Source organism: Lycorma delicatula, chromosome 1 (assembly GCF_047948215.1).
Source record: "Lycorma delicatula isolate Av1 chromosome 1, ASM4794821v1, whole genome shotgun sequence".
NCBI classification, from domain to species: domain Eukaryota; kingdom Metazoa; phylum Arthropoda; class Insecta; order Hemiptera; family Fulgoridae; genus Lycorma; species Lycorma delicatula.
This window is the reverse complement of record NC_134455.1, coordinates 250718951-250742181: the sequence shown is the minus strand read 5'-3', so window position 1 is coordinate 250742181 and position 23231 is coordinate 250718951. Positions and strand designations below refer to the sequence as shown.

The 23231-nt window shown below is 29.2% G+C and overlaps 1 protein-coding gene across 2 annotated transcripts in view; it reads left to right on the top strand.

Moving 5' to 3' along the window:
* The window catches only part of oys (lysophospholipid acyltransferase 6), a 103955-nt gene that overhangs the window by 29002 nt on the left and 51722 nt on the right, over positions 1–23231 (top strand). For both annotated transcript variants that reach the window (XM_075375562.1, XM_075375557.1), the window contains 2 exons: positions 17648–17793; positions 21162–21239. In XM_075375562.1, coding sequence (XP_075231677.1) covers positions 21208–21239 — 32 coding nt within the window. In that variant the 5' untranslated portion in view covers positions 17648–17793; positions 21162–21207. The remainder of the gene's footprint in view (positions 1–17647; positions 17794–21161; positions 21240–23231) is intronic.

Here is a 23231-nt window from a genome sequence, read left to right as displayed (position 1 = left end):
GGGATTCAAATCCAGCACCTCTGAATAAAACCGAATTGTTACCAATCTGCCATGGAGATTGCAAACTAAGATCAGCAGTTCGACAGGAGACCGGCAGTTATAACTAATCAAAAATTTAGAACTAATATTATTGTGAAATAAAATGGCAAAAATCATCTTTGTATACTACAGTTTATCTTTTTAAAAAGCATAATGTGGATCTTTCTCTGCCACATAAATTTCATAACGTTTCTTTTTTGCAAGACTTCTTTTTACTTAACTTTTAAATTTTCATTGATTGTTGATTTTGTTATTACAATTTTACATTTAACCTTTTCATTACATTAAACAAGTTTTTACCAGGATCAGGTTCAAACCTTTCAAACAAAAGTACTTTCACTTTACTTAATTTTATCTAATAAATTGTTCGTCACTTCATACACTCTTAAATACCAGTGCCTTGGTGCTCAAAAAAGATTTATGGTATGTGAAGCCAAATAAATAACATTGAGATATTTAATGCAATTTGAATTGTCAGTACTTTTCAAACAGTTGAGATCAACTTAACACTGGATAGGATTAAAAACATTGTATCTCTTACCAGATATAAATACTTTTGGGTGTTCATAATCATTACCTCTCATAAATGGTGTGTTATGTTTACATTACATGTGTCTTCTGATTTAATAAAAACCATTTTTGGTTTCTCATCAGAAGATGCTAAATAAAAATATTCTGCATAACAGCTTTCATACCTGTTAAGCTTTGAGAATTACTTCTGTCTGTGTTCAATTTTTGTTAGATAATGGTATACCAATTGGCAACTTTTTTTTTTTTTTTAGTTCTTTAAAACCATCAACTCATTTTCTAACATGTATGCCTATAAAACCTCTTCACAGGTGAGTTGGACTTCACAGTAGTTCTTAGAGTGCATATTTATTTGCCAAAACTGTCAATGCATTATCTGATAGCTTTTTGCATTTGATACAATTCATCTTGAATTAGAAAAAAGAATTATAACTTTTCTAGCCGTCGGTTATAAAAATTACACATTTTTAAAGAAGAATGCAATTTTAAACAGAAAAATTTATTTTTTTCTATAAAGTAATGCTCTTAAGATAATGCAACATGAAAAAACTAGACAGTTCTAATTCTAGCCACAAAAGTAGTGTTCTTTTTATTTTTATAAGTATAGTTAAACTGTTTTTAGAATTAATTATACTGCAGAATATTTTCAAGATGACTTGAAAATTTTGGTGCTGATCAGTCACTAACCTTTTGGAAAAGTTAAGAGAATGAAAAACAAAATTGACTTTATAATTGGTGTTATTTACTGCCATCTGTGAAAGATTAATCCATTTTCTCCTTCAGCACAAGAACAGTTGACTCACTCACCTGACTTATTCACATCAGTTTACACCTCTTCACTTGGAGATTATATAACCTCACTTTAGACATTTTCTCACATGTGTTGAAACATGGTGTTGCAATAAATACAATAGTTGATTTTTGCAGAATTTTTATTTCCAATCTTATTTATGATGAATCTTTCCTTCCCAAAACTTTTAATAATCCTTTCTATCTTGCAGTTTAATCTTTCTTTTATCTTCTAAATTGTTTCTTTGCTGACCATTGTATTCCTCATTTATTGTGGTAATGTTTTCTTTATCTTTAAACTTTTATCTCATTTTACCAGTTTCCCCTTGTTTCTGTTACTTAATTTGGTCTCTTATCTGTTTTTGTAGTTCAATTTTAATGTGAAAGTAAAATTATTTGGTTCAATAAGAAATAAAATTTACAGAAATTTAGAAATTACAGAATGTTTTTTCTGTTGTTCATGATTTTTATAAGTAAAAAAAAATAATATAGTTAATTTAATCTTATAAAATTTTAAACAACTTTTGCGTAAAATATTTTCCTGATGGTTTAATGAATAGGATAAGTATTGATTTAAAACATTGGCTTCCATCTTATTTTCCTCAATATTTCTATTAAAAGAGTAAAAAAAATGTTTATTATGAAATAATAGAAATGTATCATATGATTTCGAATAGCAGAATTCTCTGAATTAGTCTAACTAAATTAAAAGTAGGCATAAACCTAATCTTCACCCGTCAACCATTTACTTATCTCATTACCTATAATGTGTTTATTGAATTGAATTTTTGATAATGTGTGTTATAATTATAAAAATCAGCTAATTCTCTGTTTTGAATTGACATTGTCTTTTGACCAGTTGGAGTAATAAATGCCATGTCTGTTAAATTTTACTGTGTTGGAGAAATTATTGGTTCAAGTGTCGTCGGGCAATATATTTTTCATGTGTTAAAAAAATTCATTATTATCTCTCATATTAACTTTTATAGGATATTATATCAGCCTTTTGTTACTGAATGATTAATGTGTAATTTACATAACATGTGAAAATGTATTTTAATTACCTCTATAACAGCCAGTAGGCTGATATAATGAATAGTAAAGTTCTACTAGTAAACTGTGAGGTGGTTATTACTTCGTGACTGTAAGTGATTCATTGATTACGGCGCTATTTACTTTCAATTAACTGGCTGTATTACATCATCAGGTTTCATAAACACAAAATAATATTTTTAAAAGTTTTCTTCAGATTGTATTTCATTTTTTGAATGTTTTCTTCAAATTGTGGTGGATCAAATTATTCTTCAAGCAGAATAATTTAATTTTTTATTTATGAAAATTTATAATGTTAATTTTTATAAAAATCAAAACAGTTTCTGTAAGAAACTGTTGTAATAGATAAAACATTGATTATTCATGTGATTTTTATCAGTTCTAATTTCTTATTTTCTTTGAAGAATTTGCATTGATTGAATTTGTGTGTGTAATATTTGTGTTTTATTAATTTATTGAGCAGTATATTTTTACTATTGTTAATAATGGTTAATTTGACCAAATGTTTGGAAGGATAGAAAGGACATACAAAGAGCAGCCAATATTTTTTTTTTTTGCCTTTGACATCAATCTAAAGAAATCTTTAAAATTCATTCATTTGATATTGTTTTATTAATAAGAATGATCCTGCTCTATGGATTATGAGTATACATGCAGGCAACAGGGTGTGTCCCAGGTTTAAGTGAACAACTGCCAGTATGAAGATGGTTAGTTTCATATAAGGGGCAGTAAGTAAGTAGTTACAGATAGGCAGTGTCAGTATCTCGGATACTGTCACCAGATCCCACAGAATCCCATGGGATCTGTCTGTGGTATACTGTCATAGGTGGGGAAACAGTTTAGTGGGTGGGATATCTGGAAAGAGACTTGACAAAAAAATAATTTCTAAAAGGTTTCGTGGCGCTTTCAGTAGCTGTTGAAGATGCCCACTAATTGATGTCTGATATGGCCTGAAAAATAAGCTCTTAGTTTGCCAAGCGTTTACTATTTGCACTATAGTAAGCAATGGACAATTGCATCTGTGTGTTGTGAGGACATGTATTTCGCCATTCCTTTGATTATTCAGTCTTTATAATTACTTCCTCTTGGTTAAAGTATTCCCTCATTTGAATTTTTAGGTATAATATTAGAAGTGGTCGACTAGATAATTTAAAATAAGAAATTGGTAGGTTTGGTAGGTTAAAGGTACATACAAGAAGAATTAGTGAAGTGAGATGAAAAAACAAGTATTTTGGTCAGTTATTAACACAGAATCAAAAAGAGGAGTACAAGAATCTTGAGAAGCCATGAGTAGCAGTATAATGCAAAGAATAAGTTACTACAAGCAGTGCAGTGAATGGATTTTTTGGACATGATAGATTTTTAAAGTTCAAGTGTACAAGAATGATACAGATTTGTTTGGCAACTTCTTCCATAGTTAATGAGGAGGTAAAAAAATGTAATTTAATCTAAAAAAAAAAATTTAGATTTAATCAGAATATGTAAGGGAAATGATAATTTGACTGGGATGCTGTAGCAGTAGAGTACAAAAAGGAAAAGTAATTTGAGAGTGGAAGTTTGGTGAAAAATATTAAAAGAGGACTAAACTTTCAAAATTTTGCTCTAAGTGTAAGTTTAGTGATTGTGAACACTTTTCAAAAATCATAGAAAAAGCACACATGAGGAGACCAGTAAATACAGGAAGATCATCTGATAAATTATATGATGATTGGGGACAGTTTTCCAAAACCAAATTACAAATTGCGAAATGCTTAGGTACAGTGATAAGTTTTGATTGCAGTTTTGATGAATTAACCAAAAGAAATTATAGAGTAAATCGTTTTAAGAGATATTCTAGAGTAGACAGTGGTGGTAGTTAATTTTGTAATAAAAATTTGTAATTTGTTTTGATTTTAAAATACGTAGAGGAAGACAAAAGATTAGAACATATTTAACAAATAAATTGAACCTACTGAGGTTTTGAAACTAGCACTTAATAGGAAGGAATGAATAGCATCAAGTCAGCATCTGACAACAAAATAGTTTTATTTTGACATGTTAGTTAAAAACTATATGAGTATTCAGAAAACATTTTATTAAAATAATATTTAATATTATTTAATTAATTGGCAAAATGATACCTTTTCTTCTACTTTTATTTTGTAATAAATGTTATCATTTTTCCCAATCTGTTGCATTAAGCTTTCAGCATCTTTTTTCAAATTGATCATAAATTTTTTAATAATGCATGGTGGTTAGAGGTATTTTGCCTTAAGTAACTGTTTGTTGTTTTGTTCAGTTTGAGTGTGTGATAGTTGTTAATATAAATATATTTTTTCAATTAATCTCAAACTCGGGGAAGAAAAGTTTGATCATATTGCATGAAAAAAGAATTTTTTTTAAAGAGAACTTTTCAGTATTTAGATATTGTTTGCAATCATTTTCATTTTCTTCTAGCAGTGGTTTTCATTGAATTATAATTGATGGTTACATCCAGTTATTTTTGTGTAAAAAATTGACTGTACTTTTCTCTTTATGAAATAGCTCACTGAACTCCTATTCTTTGATTGTGATGGTGGGATCTGATTGAAAATTTGATGGATTGCAGAACTCCATTATTTGTTTATATATCCATATAAAGTTGGTACAATGCTGTGTCTTAAAAAAAAAACAACAATATAATATTATACATAAAAACTGTTGTAAATTAAATATTGAAAACTGTGGGCAGTAGTTCTTTTTCCTTGTCATGTTCTCAGAGTTTATCCACAACTTGAATTTTAATGAGACTGAATGCAATGCAGACTGAATTTTAATTTTTTTTTTGGCTTTATGGATTCTATCATGGTGGCATTTTCAATTAGTTGTCAGTGCTTCAAAATTCATTTCTATAGTGAATGCTTTTAGGATGTGAAAACATTTTCCAAAGATTCATCGCTTAAAACTGTAGATTAGCTAGGCTGGTTTTGTTTATCATAATTTTTCAATATATTGAAAAATTGAATGTAATTTTTTTTAAATTTATCTGGATATGCATATTTTCCTATTTTCACTCTTCATGTAAGGTAAATATTCATCAACCAATCAAGCTATTTTAAATATATTCTTTATTTCCTCTACATTTTGTGCATAATTTCATGTACAAATCATTTTATTGAAAATTCAAGTGATTTATTATAATTTAAGGGTAAGAGTTCTGTCTGAGCAGGTAAACAAGTATACCATTTGTGTTATCTCAATTATAAATTTTGAATTAAAAGTTTAGGGAGAGCAAACCATTTTGTAAGTTTTACTTACAAAATGTTTCAGTGGACTAAAAAAATCTTAACATTAATAAACTACTTTATTTTATTCAATCAAATGTTTTGTGATTTATTCAAGTAAACTTTCTTTATTACATTTAAAAATGAATTTAAAATTAGAATTACATAACTTTAATCAAATGAAATCATGAATTAACTTTTGACTATTACAATTGACTACAATTAATCTACATAGAAACAAAATAAATCAGTGTTATTGTTTTCATAAACATTATGACTTCAATAATTTGATGACTATTACATAATATGATATGGAAATGAATGTTATGAAAATAAAGGTAATGTCAATAGAAAACAATAAGCTGATGAATGCCTATACAGAAGAAAGAAGACTTTAACAAGAATAAAAATTCAGGTACAGTCGCCACCAAGTAACGGTGAGCTTGGAACGGTGATGATTGCTACCCAACGAAAAAACATGTTCATTGCTTTTAGTAATCCCCTGTACTAGATAATTGTTTATTTTTAACTAATGAGTCCAAGTTAACATTGCGTTTGTAATAAAGCCCATTTCATCTCCCGTGTGAATTATAATTAAGCATTTACCTTTATTTATTGGTAAATGAAGTCCTGTATTGTTGTTGTCAGCCTGTGATTTTGCTGCTGAATGAGATGATAAAACATAGGATTCATCTAAGTATATGATCGCCCAGTTGTATTTTCTAAAATCACTGATTGTCTGCAAATATGAAATCCTTTTCTGCCTAATGTCATATTTTTCAACTAAAATTTTCCTTTTGTTTACTGTTTTGCGCCACGTAAAAGCTAATCCTTTGAGAATTTTTTTTAAATTAGTTTCATTATCATTAAAATTAATTTTAATTTTCAGTTCTTTACAGAGTTTGTGAACTGTTGGCAGCCCCTATCTTTGAGGTGAAATTCATTCACAGTTTGCCATACCACACCTTTATCAAAATCATCTAATACAGTAACTGGTTTAGAATGTATCATTTTCTTTTTTGGGGTGATGAATAAACATTCTGGCTCCTCAGATCAAATAAGTTTTATTTTTTTGTTTTCATAGGCTTTGAACCTGAGTCTTGGGAAAGTTACAGGCAGCTGCAGTTCTCTCATCACACTTTTGTATAGCAATTAAATGCTTGTCATTTTTTTAATTTTCTTACAGTGAAACATTCGTTCTTCATGAAATTATACACTTTTTATACCTTTCACAACAGACTTAAATTCAACCATAACTATTTGCACGTGAATGAACTACTTTAAAAAGTTTGAACTATAAACCATGATAAAAACCTCTTAGAATAATTTGTATCTTGCATTAACTGACTATGAAACAAAATACATGATACATGTCGAAAGGACCATACCAAAAGGCAGAACCACAGAACTGGACTTTATACACATGGAAATGCAAAAGAGAAATAAAAAATAAAATAAAATATTTTGTATTTGAAAGATGATGTCAGTTTCTTAATATTGTAAATATATAAAAATATGCTTTGTAAACAACAGTTGTGTCATGTTTATGCTACTAAACATAACATTAGTTAATCATCTATTAACATTAGTTAAGAGATGATTAATCATGGTGTGCCAATGTTTCAGAAAACAATAGTATAGCAGTGACATGTGGGTTGATCATTCAAGCTTGCTGTTACATAGCAGCTATTGTACTTAAATGGAGTGTTAACAGTAGATTATAAAAAGCAAAAACATGAATAGCAATGGGAAGTATTTAATTTAAAAAAAATTAATCTTTAGTAAGATTGAGTTCGACTTAAAGTAGTGTCAGGACTCATGGAATAACAAGTCCTGAAATCCAGAGAAATGTATTCATAAATATATTTATGTTGTATGAGTAAATGTAGTCAGGTCTTGTAGTCTTATAAGTCATAGTCTTATTAAAATTTTGCTATGCTAATTACTGAGTGTTATTTGTTAATTTTTCTTTCTTTGTTTGAAATACACCTTTGTTATATTTATTAAATGATAAAGAAAATAATAGCCAAGGAACATATTACAGCACAAGAAAGATAAAATCATTGTACAGTATACAATAGCGTCATGTTCTTTGTAATTATTTTCATTTAGTTTACTTTCATTAGTCAGTATTATTAATATTTTCTATGTGGAATATTATCCTATATTTTAGTCACCATTTTTTTTAAATTTTGCTTTAAAAACTGACATTACAGATTTAGCATTGGTTGAAAGAGCGGATGGAATTTGTAGTGAGCATCCTCCTTATTTGATAGATGCCATTGATTGTGTTTGAAGTGATAAAAGAATGTATTTTAAGAAACTAGCATCAAAAGTTGGAATAACAATAATAAGTTGCCACAGTATTCTCGATAGTGATCTAAAAATTCAGTGTGTTTGTCATCATGTTCAAAAAATCTTGTTAGCTCATAGATTCATGCTGTCAAGAAATGTAGCTGAAATAATATAGGCAGATAATTTTAATCATTTTGAAGTACTAGTAAATTCTGGATATAATTTTGGTATCAAATATGAAGCAAAATAATAAATATCAGGCCGAGTGAAATATCATGTCACTTATTCTAACAGTTGATATTTTTTATTTATTTATAATTCTTTAGCAATATTTTCAATATAAAATTTACACCAATTTATGAAATCTTCCAAAACTAGAGGGTTTAATTTTTGTTTATTAAAATCATCCACCAACCAATCTAAATTATTCTTGTATTTTGCAATTTTAAGGATTATTCATGATCTTCTGACTTGGTAACAGTTGATTTTTTATTTATTTTACAAATTAAAATTGAATCTAGAAAGGAATGCAGTTATCTGATGTCATTGCCAATGTATAGAAAAAGCTGAAATCAGTTTCTAATAGTGGATTGTAGTGGTGTTATATTGAACATTTGTAAAATGTTAACATTTTATCTAAAATTTATTCAAAAAATTTTTTGACGTTTTTTTTACTGTATGCCATGAGATGTACTATAAGCCATGAGATTAATTCTGTATTAACCTATGAAGTATGCTAATATCCCATGCCAACAATAACTTTTCAATGGATATGTCACAGTTTCCTTCATCTTGTATAATGTAATTTATGAATGTTTGTTTTTTATTTCACTTCACTATCAGTATAGTAAATTTTGAATGGGATAGTGCTATCTCCGTTTGTTAGGCATTAATAACAGTTACCAACAGTAAATAAATGCCAGCAACAGTATACACCCATATACTGTATTTGGTTTACCCAAACCAATTAATTTTACTGGAGTGATCTATGGGAATCAGTTTTTTAAGTGGTTTCATTTATTGGAATTTTATCATTACTTTAGAATTTTTAATTTCCAGAAAACTAATTACTTTGAAATGCAGTTTATTACTATTTCAGTTTGTTTATTTTATATTGAAAATGTAGTAATATTTTTATCAGTTCGATATATGGATGTTGAAGCCAAGTATATATATATATATATATATATATATATATATATATGTAAGTATATATATATATATATATGTAAGTATATATATATATATATATACTTACATATATATGTAAGTATTGAAGCAAAGCAAAGTAGGATTAATTTGTTGATTTTGTGAAATAATACTTTTTCATTGAAGATTCAGCTCTAGTATGGTTTGATTTATATGTAACTGATAATTCAATATATAAGAAATAGAATTCTCAGCTCTACGCTTCAAAATATACTAATATCACTTACCAGGCTCACGTAAAACTCAGCTGCTATTGTGGGTTATTAGGAAACAAGAATTTTAACTTACCCAGAAATCTTTACTTTAGTTAGGTAATGTAGAATTAGTGATTTTTTTACATTACCTGAATGTTTGTGGGTTTATGACGGTAAAATAATTATTGTTATTTTGCCTCAGATACACCACAAATGAGACTGGTATATCACACCACAGGCATTTGTTCCTGGAAAATTAGAGCTCCATAAAAAAATGAATCCTATTCTATTAAAGTTTCTTTTCCACAAAGGTTTTTATAGAAGTTTCACTTTCTCCGTAAAAGAATGTAATAGGTTTTTTTATATAGTATAAATTAGATTAGTTAGGCAAAGTTTTATGTTTAGGATGTAGAACTACAGTTGAAAAATCAGAATGTACAAGTGTTTAAAATTTCTTTTAGGTCATTTAATTCGTGATTAAATTGACTTACAAAATGCTTTTTTTCTCTTGAATCTATTTTTAAAATTTTACTTTTTATTTATATTGCTTGTGATTTTTTTTGATTTGAACGTTTTAATGTTTTTTATAAAGTGAAGAGACATTTTATAAATAATATATAAAAATTTTAATTTTTTATTAGTTTTCAAATCTTACTTTAAATTTTTTTCTCGGAGATCAAGTGATTTGATCACATGTATGCTAGAGATAAAAGTTAGTAATGCTGACTTAAGTGTGTTTGTTATGTCTTGATTTATACTACTTCTAAAAAAAGTAAATGAGTTAAAATAAGTTATTGCTCTTATATCTAATCAAATTAATTTTTTTTTTTACTCCTGTTAAGTATGTATTGTACAATCGCATTAGAAATTGTAGGTATTTAGGTTGTAATAAACTGTTCACCTAGTCGTAATAGTATTTATCAAGTAAATTTCCTTGAGTTAGAATGACATGTTTATTACCTAGGATTGTGCAATCACTATTAGCCAGGAAAAATTGTTTTTTTTTTAATTTTTATTATTTCATTTTGTAAATACAATATTAAAGATTTGTGTGATTTATCTTCAGTATCACAAGACTTTGTGTATGCGGTTTGTCACACATTGCAAATTTTGTTTCCTTAAATGAGACTTTTCCTTTGAAGCAGTATTCTTTTTAATTGTTAAAAGTTTTAATAAATCTTGCCTGGATTTATGTAAATTTCATAGGGAAGTGAAAGAAGAATAAGTGAAAAAGTCTTTGATTTGCAATTTTATCTTTTCAAATTTTTCTTTACTCATTTATTGTTGAAAATCACCTTTTTGCAGTTGATGTAGTTAGTATTTTCAGAAGCATGTATTTATTTAGATGAAAAAGTTTTGCTTCATTCCAAGTTTCATGAATTTCAAGGACTTTTGCATCTGGTTTCTAATTTTTTACTAGCTCAGATCAAAAATGTTCTGTTTGGAAAACAAATCAAAGCACATCTTGTTGGTAGTGTAATGAAAGATCATCACATATACATTTTCTCTAAATGTTTTAGAGTACAATTTGTCAATTGTATGGATTATATCCCTCACATGAAAAATTTGTTTTAATAAAGATTTTTCATCTCTATAATTTTCTATAAAAAAAGGTGATTACCTTTCAAGTGATGAGAGACATTTGAAGTGTACCAAAAAAACATAGGCTGGTTGCTTGACCAATTAAACAAAATTGAAAATTACCCACTTGTTTCCTACATGTTTCAAAACCTTAAAAACTATTTAAAAAAAAATTTTTTTTTAAGCAGTTTACCTGTGATGGCCATTTTTGTTACAGTGTGCACACCTATTTTTTATGGTAAGGGTTTATGGAAAAACTATTGGTCCTGGAAGGATGAAACAAAAAGCCAATTATTCATATTTTTCAAGGTAAAAGATTGGGGCAGTGATTTATTTACCTATCTCCCTTCTTTCTATGAGAAAGCACATGAAAAACTGTGAAATTTCACTTTTAGTAATCTTTTCAAGAGGTGAGGCATACACAGTTTGAATTATTTTTTTATATGTAGGTATATGTTAGTAGTTATACTACTAACATATACCTATATAATATTAATCATCACCATATGCGATTTATAGATTATACAAACTGGTGTGTAATATTTATGAAAAAGGGAAATTTCCGTCAGACTTCAAAAAAAGTGTTATAGTCATGATACCAAAGAAAGCAGGGGCAAATAAATGTGAAGAATACAGAACAATTAGTTCATGCATCAAAAATCTTAACTAGAACTCTATACAGAAGAATTGAGAGGAGAGTGGAAGAAGTGTTAGGAGAAGACCAATTTGGTTTCAGGAAAAGTTTAGGGACAAGGGAAGCAATTTTAGGCCTCAGATTAATAGTAGAAGGAAGATTAAAGAAAAACATACTTGGCGTTTATAGACCTAGAAAAGGCATTCGATAACGTAGACTGGAATAAAATGTTCAGCATTTTAACAAAATTAGGGTTCAAATACAGAGATAGAAGAACAATTGCTAACATGTACAGGAACCAAACAGCAACAGTAACAATTGAAGAACATAAGAAAGAAGCCGTAATAAGAAAGGGAGTCCGTCAAGGATGTTCCCTATCTCCGTTACTTTTTAATCTTTACATGGCACTAGCAGTTAATGATGTTAAAGAACAATTTAGATTCGGAGTAACAGTACAAGGTGAAAAGATAAAGATGCTACGATTTGCTGATGATATAGTAATTCTAGCCGAGAGTAAAAAGGATTTAGAAGAAACAATGAACAGCATAGATGAAGTCCTACGCAAGAACTATCGCATGAAAATAAACAAGAACAAAACAAAAGTAATGAAATGTAGTAGAAATAACAAAGATGGACCACTGAATGTGAAAATAGGAGGAGAAAAGATTATGGAGGTAGAAGAATTTTGTTATTTGGGAAGTAGAATTACTAAAGATGGACGAAGCAGGAGCGATATAAAATGCCGAATAGCACAAGCTAAACGAGCCTTCAGTAAGAAATATAATTTGTTTACATCAAAAATTAATTTAAATGTCAGGAAAAGATTTTTGAAAGTATATGTTTGGAGTGTCGCTTTATATGGAAGTGAAACTTGGACAATCGTTGTATCTGAGAAGAAAAGATTAGAAGCTTTTGAAATGTGGTGCTATAGGAGAATGTTAAAAATCAGATGGGTGGATAAAGTGACAAATGAAGAGGTATTACGGCAAATAGATGAAGAAAGAAGCATTTGAAAAAATATAGTTAAAAGAAGAGACAGACTTATACGCCACATACTAAGGCATCCTGGAATAGTCACTTTAATATTGGAAGGACAGGAAGAAGGAAAAAATTGTGTAGGCAGGCCATGTTTGGAATATGTAAAACAAATTGTTAGGGATGTAGGATGTAGAGGGTATACTGAAATGAAGTGACTAGCACTAGATAGGGAATCTTGGAGAGCTGCATCAAACCAGTCAAATGACTGAAGACAAAAAAAAAAAAAAACATAACCATATAATATTTATATATGGTGACATACCTCTAAATTTTTATGAATTTTTGAAAACTACTTTTTTTTTATAATTCACATTTGGTTTCAAATAACTCTGATGGAGCTGGTGATGAAATTCTCAAATTTGCACAACTTACAGTGTTTTTGTAGATGTTAAATAAAAAAGCTTCTTGTGTATTGTACTAATAAAAATGTTATAACCCCTCAAAAATCATGAAAACCGTGTTAAAAGCGATACCATTTTGCCTCACTAAATAAGTGCTCCAAGATGGTTTCCTCACTTCTTTGAACATTTTTTTATATTTAGCCCCTATGTTATTGAGTTTGATGTTTTCAATATTTTTAAATTATTAATAATAGGTCGTAATTTAACCAGTATCAGTAACCTAGTACGATTTTGATTCAAAAATGCTTGTAAAACTTACTCAAACTGAGATTTCAGCGAGTAGTTTACATCTTTTTTCTAGAAGTCATTTTTATTTTTATATTGGTATATTTTTGTAAACACTATCGAAGAAAAAGTAAATTGCAGCAAAATTTTAACTATTCTTCAATGAAATAGCCTGTTTTTGTAGCAATAAAAGTTTATTATTTATTGTGATCAACCAACAGCTGTGATATTTCTACTGATAATTCTCTTGAAATTGTGTGAGAATGACCCATCACTAGTTAGTTCAAGTGATGTCAACTTTCTCAGGACTTTTCAGATTGGTACCCACACTTTGTCTTATGAAATGAGAGTTTTGAAATGATGTACGTGGTCCAGCTGGGTGGAAAAAATGAACCTGTATAACATTTTAAAGGCTAATATCTACCACTTCTCTCTCCTACCCACCACTGATCGTTGATTGTTATACATGCAAGCAATAGAGTATTTTTCCTTAACTGAAAGTCATATAGTACTTGACACAGGATGGCCTTCATAGTCCTTGGAGTCTGAAGTAAAGTAACACCTTACAATGCCTTCTGACACAGGAACATACTTGTGGTACAAACTCTTTCAGAAGTCAAAACAGTTTTTAGAGTTTCTGAAATCTTAGCTATCTCATCTGATTTAACTAAAAAGTACTTGTTGTTTTTCAGCTTGTGATTACAAAATGAATACATCTCATCAAAATGTAGTATCTGACTGTTTAATGGCCTTTGCCACTTCTTGTTTTGTTGTTACTTCCACACTATTACAGGAGTTTTTCCCATGGGATGATCCAAAGAAGTGCCATTCATCTTCATGGTCGAAGTCTTTTTTGTGACTGCACAAATTAGCAAAATTCTTCTTATTTTTGTACTGACTTACTGACTTGAAGCACCATCAGTAAAATAGATGAGTTTTTTAATGCTAATGTACTTCTTTGATGTGGTCTGTTGAAAGCAATAAAATGTTTCTGTATTTTCCTTCAAGTGATCACTTAATTACAGACACTTTTGTGTTGCAATACATCATTTTCCTTGAAATAGAACACAAAAGGGTGAACTGTGGCTTGGCTGTTGACCCATTGGAAGCTTTGTATCTTATGTTGAACAAGAAATTAAAAGCTTTCTGCAAAGTCTGCCAACACCAAACATTCTTCTTCACCTAATTCTGACTTTTTCTTCTTGAAAACTGAGCTTGAAATTTTGACATGAAATTGTGAGTTTTCAGCTTTTCCAATTTTTCCACTAATGATTTGAAAAACTCCCCTTTGGTCTGAAGAACAGTGATAATTTCTGCTCTATCAGCTGTTACTCACTGTTTGTACATTATTGTATCTGGGAACACATCATACTCTTCAGAAAAGTTGAGCATGTCAAACATTGCCTGCTTACCTGGACATTTGGTGCACATATTCATCAAACAGCTGTAGTTATCCTTGTCACAAACAAAGATGTCTACTAAGACCTTATAATCATTAAGTTTGGGATTATCAATCATGAGTTTGATAATCTGGTGGTGACGGCAAACACAAACTGTTTGAGTCCCGGATGCACCAGCCAAGTTACACCATTTTGGACAGAGTTTGCAGAACTTTGATATTCCAATCTTTTTCTCAGGGTTTTCACTTTTAAAGGAGATATACAATTCATTTAAGTTTTATCAGAACAAGGCGCTTTTGCTTATGCACTTTAGACACCAACATGTGTGCTAACACAATCTCTTTTACCAGGACACAGCCTGCTATTATTGTCATCTTCATAAAATGACATGACTTTTTTAATTGTGTCATTACTAATCTCTGCTTTATGTGTTCTACCTAATTCCAGTAGAATGCCTTCCTCATTAACTAATTCTCTAGTATTTCTCACTAAATGCTCAGATACACTGAACTCTAATCTGGTCCAAGATTGGGGAAGTAAACTGATAATTTTAATCTTAACTTCTTAGAAGCAAGAACACATTTTTCTTTTAGTTTTAAAATAGATCATCATATTCATGTGAAGAAGATTGAGCTGGATTATCATTTTCAGAAAATTATGAGTCAAAACACAGTTCAAGATTCTTTTTTAATTTTTCAGATACCTTATTTATTTTAAATTTTATTGCTGATGGACTTTGATAAGTGCTTAATTTTTTCAATTTTGATGGAGGTGATACACCCAAAATGCTACAAGCAGCATCTAATTGTTCAATATTGTGATGTGGGACAATGTATTGCTCTTGATCTTTGCATTCATACTGTTCTTTGTTCTGCTAAGAAACAATACTTTTGAAACAGATAACGCAGAGATACTTTACAGGAACTAAATTTAAATTTTGAAAAATTTGTTCTTTAAGAGCTTGCTCTAATGTTATTTGTCTTAAGTTTTTCTTAACTGTTCTTTTATGAGTTCTCAAAGGGTCACAACAGAACTGTCCATACAGGTGACTGAATTTTGACAAAAACCTTTTTTTTATGATATTTACAAACATCTGAATTAACGCATCTGAATTAATGCATAAAAAGAAAGTTGTGGTTTCATCACTAAATTCACAAATTTTAGTGAGTTCTTTTGGCAATGTACCGTACTCTGTTTTATGACACTCTTCATTCATATAAATTCCCATGAAACATTGTTCTTCCATTGTTTTATGTAAAATTACTTGAAAATAATGTAACTGCTTTTTAAATTTGCAAATATAATATTATTAAGTAAAACTTATTTATTTAATAAACATTCCAAACACAGAATGAAATTTGAGACACTCAATAAAGATGTGAACAGGTCACTGACTAACGTCAGACTGACCAGTCTGTAACTGCAAAGCTAAATGATGCAACAAGTATAAATGAGCATGTTACAACATGAATTTTCCTGATGACTGGAAATGACTTCAAGCGCCTGTTATAACATGAAAATTACAGTTGAGTGGTTCAAACCAGTCTGTTTCAACTATAGTAATAAGTATAAAAATATTAAAGTGCCAAGAAGACAAGAAACTCCCTTGGAGCACTTATTTAGTGAGTCAAAATGGTATCGCTTTTAACAGGTTTTTCATGTTTGAGAGGTTATAACTTTTTTATTAGTACAATACACAAGAAGCTTTTTTATTTGTCACAAACATCTACAAAAACACTGTAAGTTGTGCAAATTTGAGATTTTCATCATCAGCCCCATCAGAGTTATTTGAAGCCAAAATTTGAATTTTAAAAAAAATTTAGTTTTCAAAAATTCTTAAAAATTTAGTACATCACCATTTTTATTATTTATGTACTAACATATACCTACATATAAAAAAATAATTTAAACTGTGTATGCCATCCCTGCCTCTTGAAAAAAGTTACAAAAATTGAATTTCACAGTTTTTCATGTTTAACATTATTGGTAATTTTCAATGTTATTGGTAAAGTTTAATTGACAGCTAGTGCAATACAGTAGTTAACTTTTGCAATATATATATATATATATATATGTGTATATATGTATGTCCTTGCATGGACTTTGTTAGTGCCCCCTCCCATATTATCGTGCCATTTTGTTTATGTCTACACGTTACCCATATCAATCCCCCCCTAACTTGTATACTCATATGATCACATCTGTAATCTCTTCATCATAAATGAGGACAAGACAAAGGAAAGCCTCTGTAATAATTGGTTTATAGTATCAAACAGTGTAATAGCAAACACAGTTTGCATTTGTGTGCATGAATATGTGCTCGCCCTTGTTTGTAAGTGTGCCTGCTTGTCCCAACACAATATGGACAGTCAAGTTTAGGCAAATGAGGGAGGGAAAATGTTCTATAGAGAATGAACTGAATCAGCTTGTTTTTTGAATAATACATTAAAAAATTTCACTCACTTTTATGTGCTTTGTCTAATGTCTGCAAGCAGTATATAAATTGAATAGTAAAATTTTCTAAAAATTTTTTTTAGAAATATCATGTCCAAGTGATACAGTCATTTAGAAAAAAAACAAAAAACAAATTAGGTTCTATTATGAAATGCATCTGAAATAATTTTTTGTATCTTTCTTTACCCATTTCAGTAGTGGCCTGACCCCTCGAACCCATCTCTGGCTTTGTAGCTGCTATATGTTATAGTAAATCAATCATTATCTGTTCACACTATAGATTACTACTGTCATCTGGTAACTGCTTTGCTAACAGAAAATGTTATTCCTACTCATCATAACCTTGACTGCATATTTCTTATTTTGTATATTCCTAAGTATTTATAGTTTTGTTGTATTTACATCTATTTTAGTATGTGAATCACTGCTTTTCTTTTGGTGAAAATCAGTTATAGTTAATTATAATTTTAAAAATCTTATTTTAAATCTTGGGAGAACTGATATATTTTTCATGGCATATGAAAATATTTATTTTTAATTGTGTTTTGCCTTTTGTTTGTTTCAGATTAATTTTGTTGCTACACAGGTGATCGCTTTACTATTAGCTCCATTGTTCAGAAATCTTCTTCACCCTTCCAAAACTAAGCCAGCTGTAAGACATGCATTTGGGCTTATCATTGGCTTACAGATTGGCTACTTTGCCTTTGGAAGGTAGGTTGTCTTATTTTATTAACATCATAATCCATAGATTATGGGAAATTAAGTAAAGATCTTTTATAAGTAGAGTAGAAATAATTTTAAATGAAATTCTTTCTTTTCCCTTATACTCACCTTGTAAGGAGTCAAGCAGCTTTCCAAAAAAGTTTTGACTGGGATCTTATAAATTTCAGTTTTTTGGGCAGATACTGATAGTTGTAGATTCCTTGTAATTTAATTTGGATGTATCTTTGATTTCCTTCTGGATCGGAAGATAACATGTTACAAGAAAGAATTTGTGTAAAATGGTTTGATAATTTTTTTCATCTAAACACCTTCCTGCATGTTTCTCTTGTTTTCAGACTAAAAATAGCACACATTTTTCTGTTTGGAAGTTAAATATTATTTTTAACAAAATTTAAAAAAGAAGGAGATTCTCAATTTGACTATATTTTTTTTAATGTATGTTTTGCAATATGTTAGTAAACCGATTTTGGTAAACTTTTTAAAATTAAAGAGTGTACTTTCAGAGTGGTCTCACAGATTTGAACCAAATCTGTTTATAATCTTAGGAAAAATAACAAAATATCAAGTAGCTCGACGCCATTAGCCAAGTGCAGTTCATTTGACGAATTTTTGTATATTAAACTGACATGATGTGCACTACTCTCTAAACTTTCATTCTGTAAGAATAGACTGTTCTACTCTTTCATTTATTAGAGTCTACATTCTCGTTGAGAAGTCTCTACGTTAATATTCATGGCATTTCTTTCTCTGTTTTTCCTTAAACGATCATTCCTTTTTTGGCAACTTTCCTTTAAATATCGTTGCCTCATTTGAGCAGCATGTTTAGTTGGTCTATCTATATTTTAATTATATAATAACATATATAGTATTTATATATATATATATAATAAATCTATATTGCATTTTATATTGCAATAGAAATATTGCATTTCTTTCTCTATTTACATTTCTTAAACAATCATTCCTTTTTCCTTGTCTACTTTCCTATAAACTACATATAAATATTAAACCTACATATAATATTTATATAAAATGATGAAAAAGTTATATATATATATATATATATATATATATATATATATATATATATATATATATATATATATATATATATATAGAGGAACTAGATTCGACTAAAAATTGTGAAATAAAATAATTACAGAAAATGAAAATAAAAACCAATTTCAAAAAATATTACTAAAAAGTTACAAATAATTATATATTCGTATTTATTAACTAAAGTATTTACAACAAATAACTATTTTTGAAGTTGGTGCTAGTCAAAAGTTAAACAAAAAAAAAAAACTTTTCATCTATATAATACAAATCTTACTTCAAACAATTCAAAATTTGTAATAGAGGTTTTATTGCAATAAAATGAGATCTACAAAAATAGAATACAAAAATAAAAAGTGACATAAAAATATTATTTATATGTCACATTATTTATATGTCATATTATTTATATGAAATATTATACTTTTTTTGTGAATCTTAATAATTTTTTCTTCTAGAAAGTATGAGTATATTAACCCTATTTCTTGATCTTCTCAGTATAGGTTTTTTAGATCAATTTTTGTAGTAAGCTCCAAATAAGGAGTTACTTCCAGATCTGACAAGTGACTCTGATTTATACTTTGTTGTTTTTATTATTGTTATTGTAAAAGGATTAAAAACAATGGAAGTAGATTGTTTGGCGATTAACAGTAAAAAAAGCTAACATAATTTCAACTCAACCTTATCTATGTAATGATTACTCTTCTTGTTGCTATAAAAGTATTTTATGATAACAGCTGTTGGTAAATTATCTTTAAACTTGGTATCACTTCTCTCTTAGAAAGAGGATAGAAATCTTCTTTCTCTACCTTCTGTGTTTCCAGGTGGTTAATAATTCATTTAAGTAGAACAACATTTAAGTAGTCGAATGCAGAATGGGCAGAATACCTCACATCTGAAACATGGCTCATCATCACTCAGCTTGATGATCCAATATTTTTTCTAATATCTAGTATTTTAAAAATGTTTAAAAACATTTTACAAATTTATAATAATCTGAAGTGATAATTTACTGAAAACAACATAAGAGTAGTGTGTAAATGCACCACAGTAAACTGACAATTACGATTACTCAGTAATTGTTGAATAATGATAATATTTGATAACTAGAATTTTAAATTTATTAAAAATCTTTTTGTGAGATGTTTTTATCGTGAAAAATTAAATGATTATCTCCTCCCTTAAATTCTGTTCATGAGCGAGGGTACTTCTACTTTGTTGCTTTAAAGATTCATTCTATTTATCTTGAGAAAAAATTTTATTTTATCCAATCCTGTTCTAGTTTTTGATTGAGCTAGTGGTGCAAAGTTTTAATTGTTTGTATTTTTTCAAGCTGATAATTTAGCTTTTGATTGGGATTGTCAGAAATGACAACAGGTGTTTGTACCTTTTACTTTTTATTCTATCAATGATGCTAGAAATACTCATTTTGTAATGTTTCACAAGTATAATTTTTGCAATTTTTATTTACTTATTTATATTGGATTTATTTACTTTTTCCTACTACCTAGTGTTTTCACCAGTACCTAGTGAAGACACTAGGTACTAGGGAAAAAGTATATTATAATCTTTTATTGTTTAACAATAGCTATCTAATTTTAGATTTTAAATAAAATGTTGAATATAAAATTTGAAATTGAAAATAAAATGTTTTATAAAAGTGATTTATAGTACTTTTTCCAATTTATAACATCAACGTTATACTTAATTGATAAATGCCATATCAGTTTTGCGTATTAAGAAGAGCTGAAAAGTGCATCATGTTTTCACTTCATTATTAATCATTAACTTCCATAAAATGTAGTTAATAAAGTAATTTATTGAAAAATAAAATTTTAGTAGAGGAAAAATTCTGGCAAGTATATGTAATTTCATTTTTTAATGCTGTTTGTTGTGTCCCATAACTGCTGTAACTATCCTAATATAAGTTTTAGGTCACTTCAGTATAAGACTAAAACAGCTATTATAGCTGTTTGCTAAAATAGCATTCTGTGATAGGCTTTCTAGAGAAAGTGAAGAACGAAGTTGTTTTGTGTTGCTCTTCCACTACTTGAATGTACCTGATAAATGTCACGGTTCTACTTTTCAAGAGGATTTGAAAAGTACAACATGTTCTTCCTTCATTGTAAATCATTGACTTCCATAAAATGTAGTTAACAACTACACATGTTCCAACTATTAGTTGGTGTTTTTACTATTTTGTAAAAAAAAAATTGAAGGTACAATTACAGGTCCTGTTATTTATGTCTTGTATGTTACTCTGCTGGTTGGATATTAAGTTTTTTGTTTTGTTTTTTAAGGCAAGCATTCCATCTTGGAGGGCTTCCAGCTCTTTGTTATATTGTTATGCGGACTCAGGATCCCCATTCTGTACAAAGGTAAATGATTTTTTATAAAATTATCTTTAAAAAACTTATGTATTATCTTTTTCTTTAGAATCCCTCCTTGTTAGTAATTATTTTTCTATAGTTTCACTGATACAATATAAAAAAATTCCTTTCGGCACACCAGATGGTGGAGGTAGATTTTACCGATGCTAAATAGGGGATAAGAAAGATTTCCTCCTTAAAGTTAAGAAAAACTTCAAATTTACTCAATACGACAATGGTTGCATGTGAAAAAAAGTTTCATATGTTTAGCATACCAGCCCCATCGTCTTACAATTCCAGCAACATTTTGGTCATCCCTTTCCATAAGGGTTGGTCATGTCAAAAACTGTTCAGTTTTAGGTAATGTTTAGAGGACTAATGACCACTTCAAACAGATTCGATACTGTGCCTATTAAGGGGAGGTATGCTTTTTTTTTGTCTTCGAACCCATTTTTCCACTCCCTGGACCAATGGTTGGTGATATCAAAAAACTTTACTTAGATAATGTTTTAGGCCCTTATCCAAAGAATAGTAGGAACGAATTCAATATTTTACTTAATAAGAAAGTTATTTGTTTTTTTAAAAAGCCTCCCATTTACAGCCTCATGGTCCAAATTTGTGCATTAACGAACTTGACAGAGATTGTGGGTCATTGTATTTTATGTATCAGTTTGAAAGTGATTGATTTAAAATTACGGCAGTTATTGTGTCCACAAGAAAGTGAAATATACACGTAAACTTTTGAACTGACTGGTTTTTGGGGTCTGGGGGATGTGAAGTGCAAAGATATGTTGAAATTTTCCAGAAGTCGAATCATGGTACCAATTCCAATAGATAGTTTTTTTTATGAAATCTACCTAAAATGCTTTAATTAAATTCATGTTATCTTATCTTTTCAGTTTCACAATTTATATTTTTGTTCTTTACTAAGAAAGATGTAATAAGGATAAAATCAAAACCTAAAACCGACAACGATTTTTAACGTCTATATGCCTACAAGCGCCCATGATGATGATGATAAGGTAGAGTGTGTATACGAAGAGATTGATGAAGCAATTAAACACGTAAAAGGAGATGAAAATTTAATAATAGTTGGAGATTGGAATGCGAACATTGGAAAAGGCAAGGAAGGAAATGTAGTGGGTGAATACGGGCTGGGCAAAAGGAATGAAAGAGGGGACCGACTTATAGAGTTTTGCACGAAGTATAATTTAGTAATTGCCAACACCCAATTTAAAAATCATAATAGAAGAATATACACTTGGAAAAAGCCAGGCGATACTGCAAGGTATCAGATAGATTATATCATGGTTAAGCAAAGATTTAGAAATCAACTCGTTGACTGCAAAACTTACCCTGGAGCAGACATTGATAGCGACCATAATTTGGTGATAATGAAATGTAGATTGGGATTTAAAAACCTGAAGAAAAGGTGTCAGATGAACTGGTGGAATTTAGAGAAGCTGGAGGAAGAGGAGGTAAAGAAGATTTTTGAGGAGGACATCGCAAGAGATCTGAGTAAAAAAGAAAAGGTAGAAAATGTAGAAGAAGAATGGGAGAATGTTAAAAAGGAAATTCTTAAATCAGCAAACTTAGGCGGAATAAAGAGAACTGGTAGAAAACCTTGGGTTTCAGACGATATACTGCAGCTGATGGATGAACGTAGAAAATATAAGAATGCTAGTGATGAAGAAAGTAAAAGGAACTATCGGCAATTAAGAAATGCTATAAACAGGAAGTGGAAACTGGCGAAAGAAGAGTGGATTAAAGAAAAGTGTTCAGAAGTTAAAAGAGAAATGAAAATTGGTAAAATAGACGGAGCATACAGGAAAGTTAAGGAAAATTTTGGGGTACATAAATTAAAATCTAATAATGTGTTAAACAAAGATGGTACACCAATATATAATACGAAAGGTAAAGTTGATAGATGGGTGGAATATATTGAAGAGTTATACGGAGTAAATGAATTAGAAAATGGAGGAAGAAGAGGAAGTTGAGGAG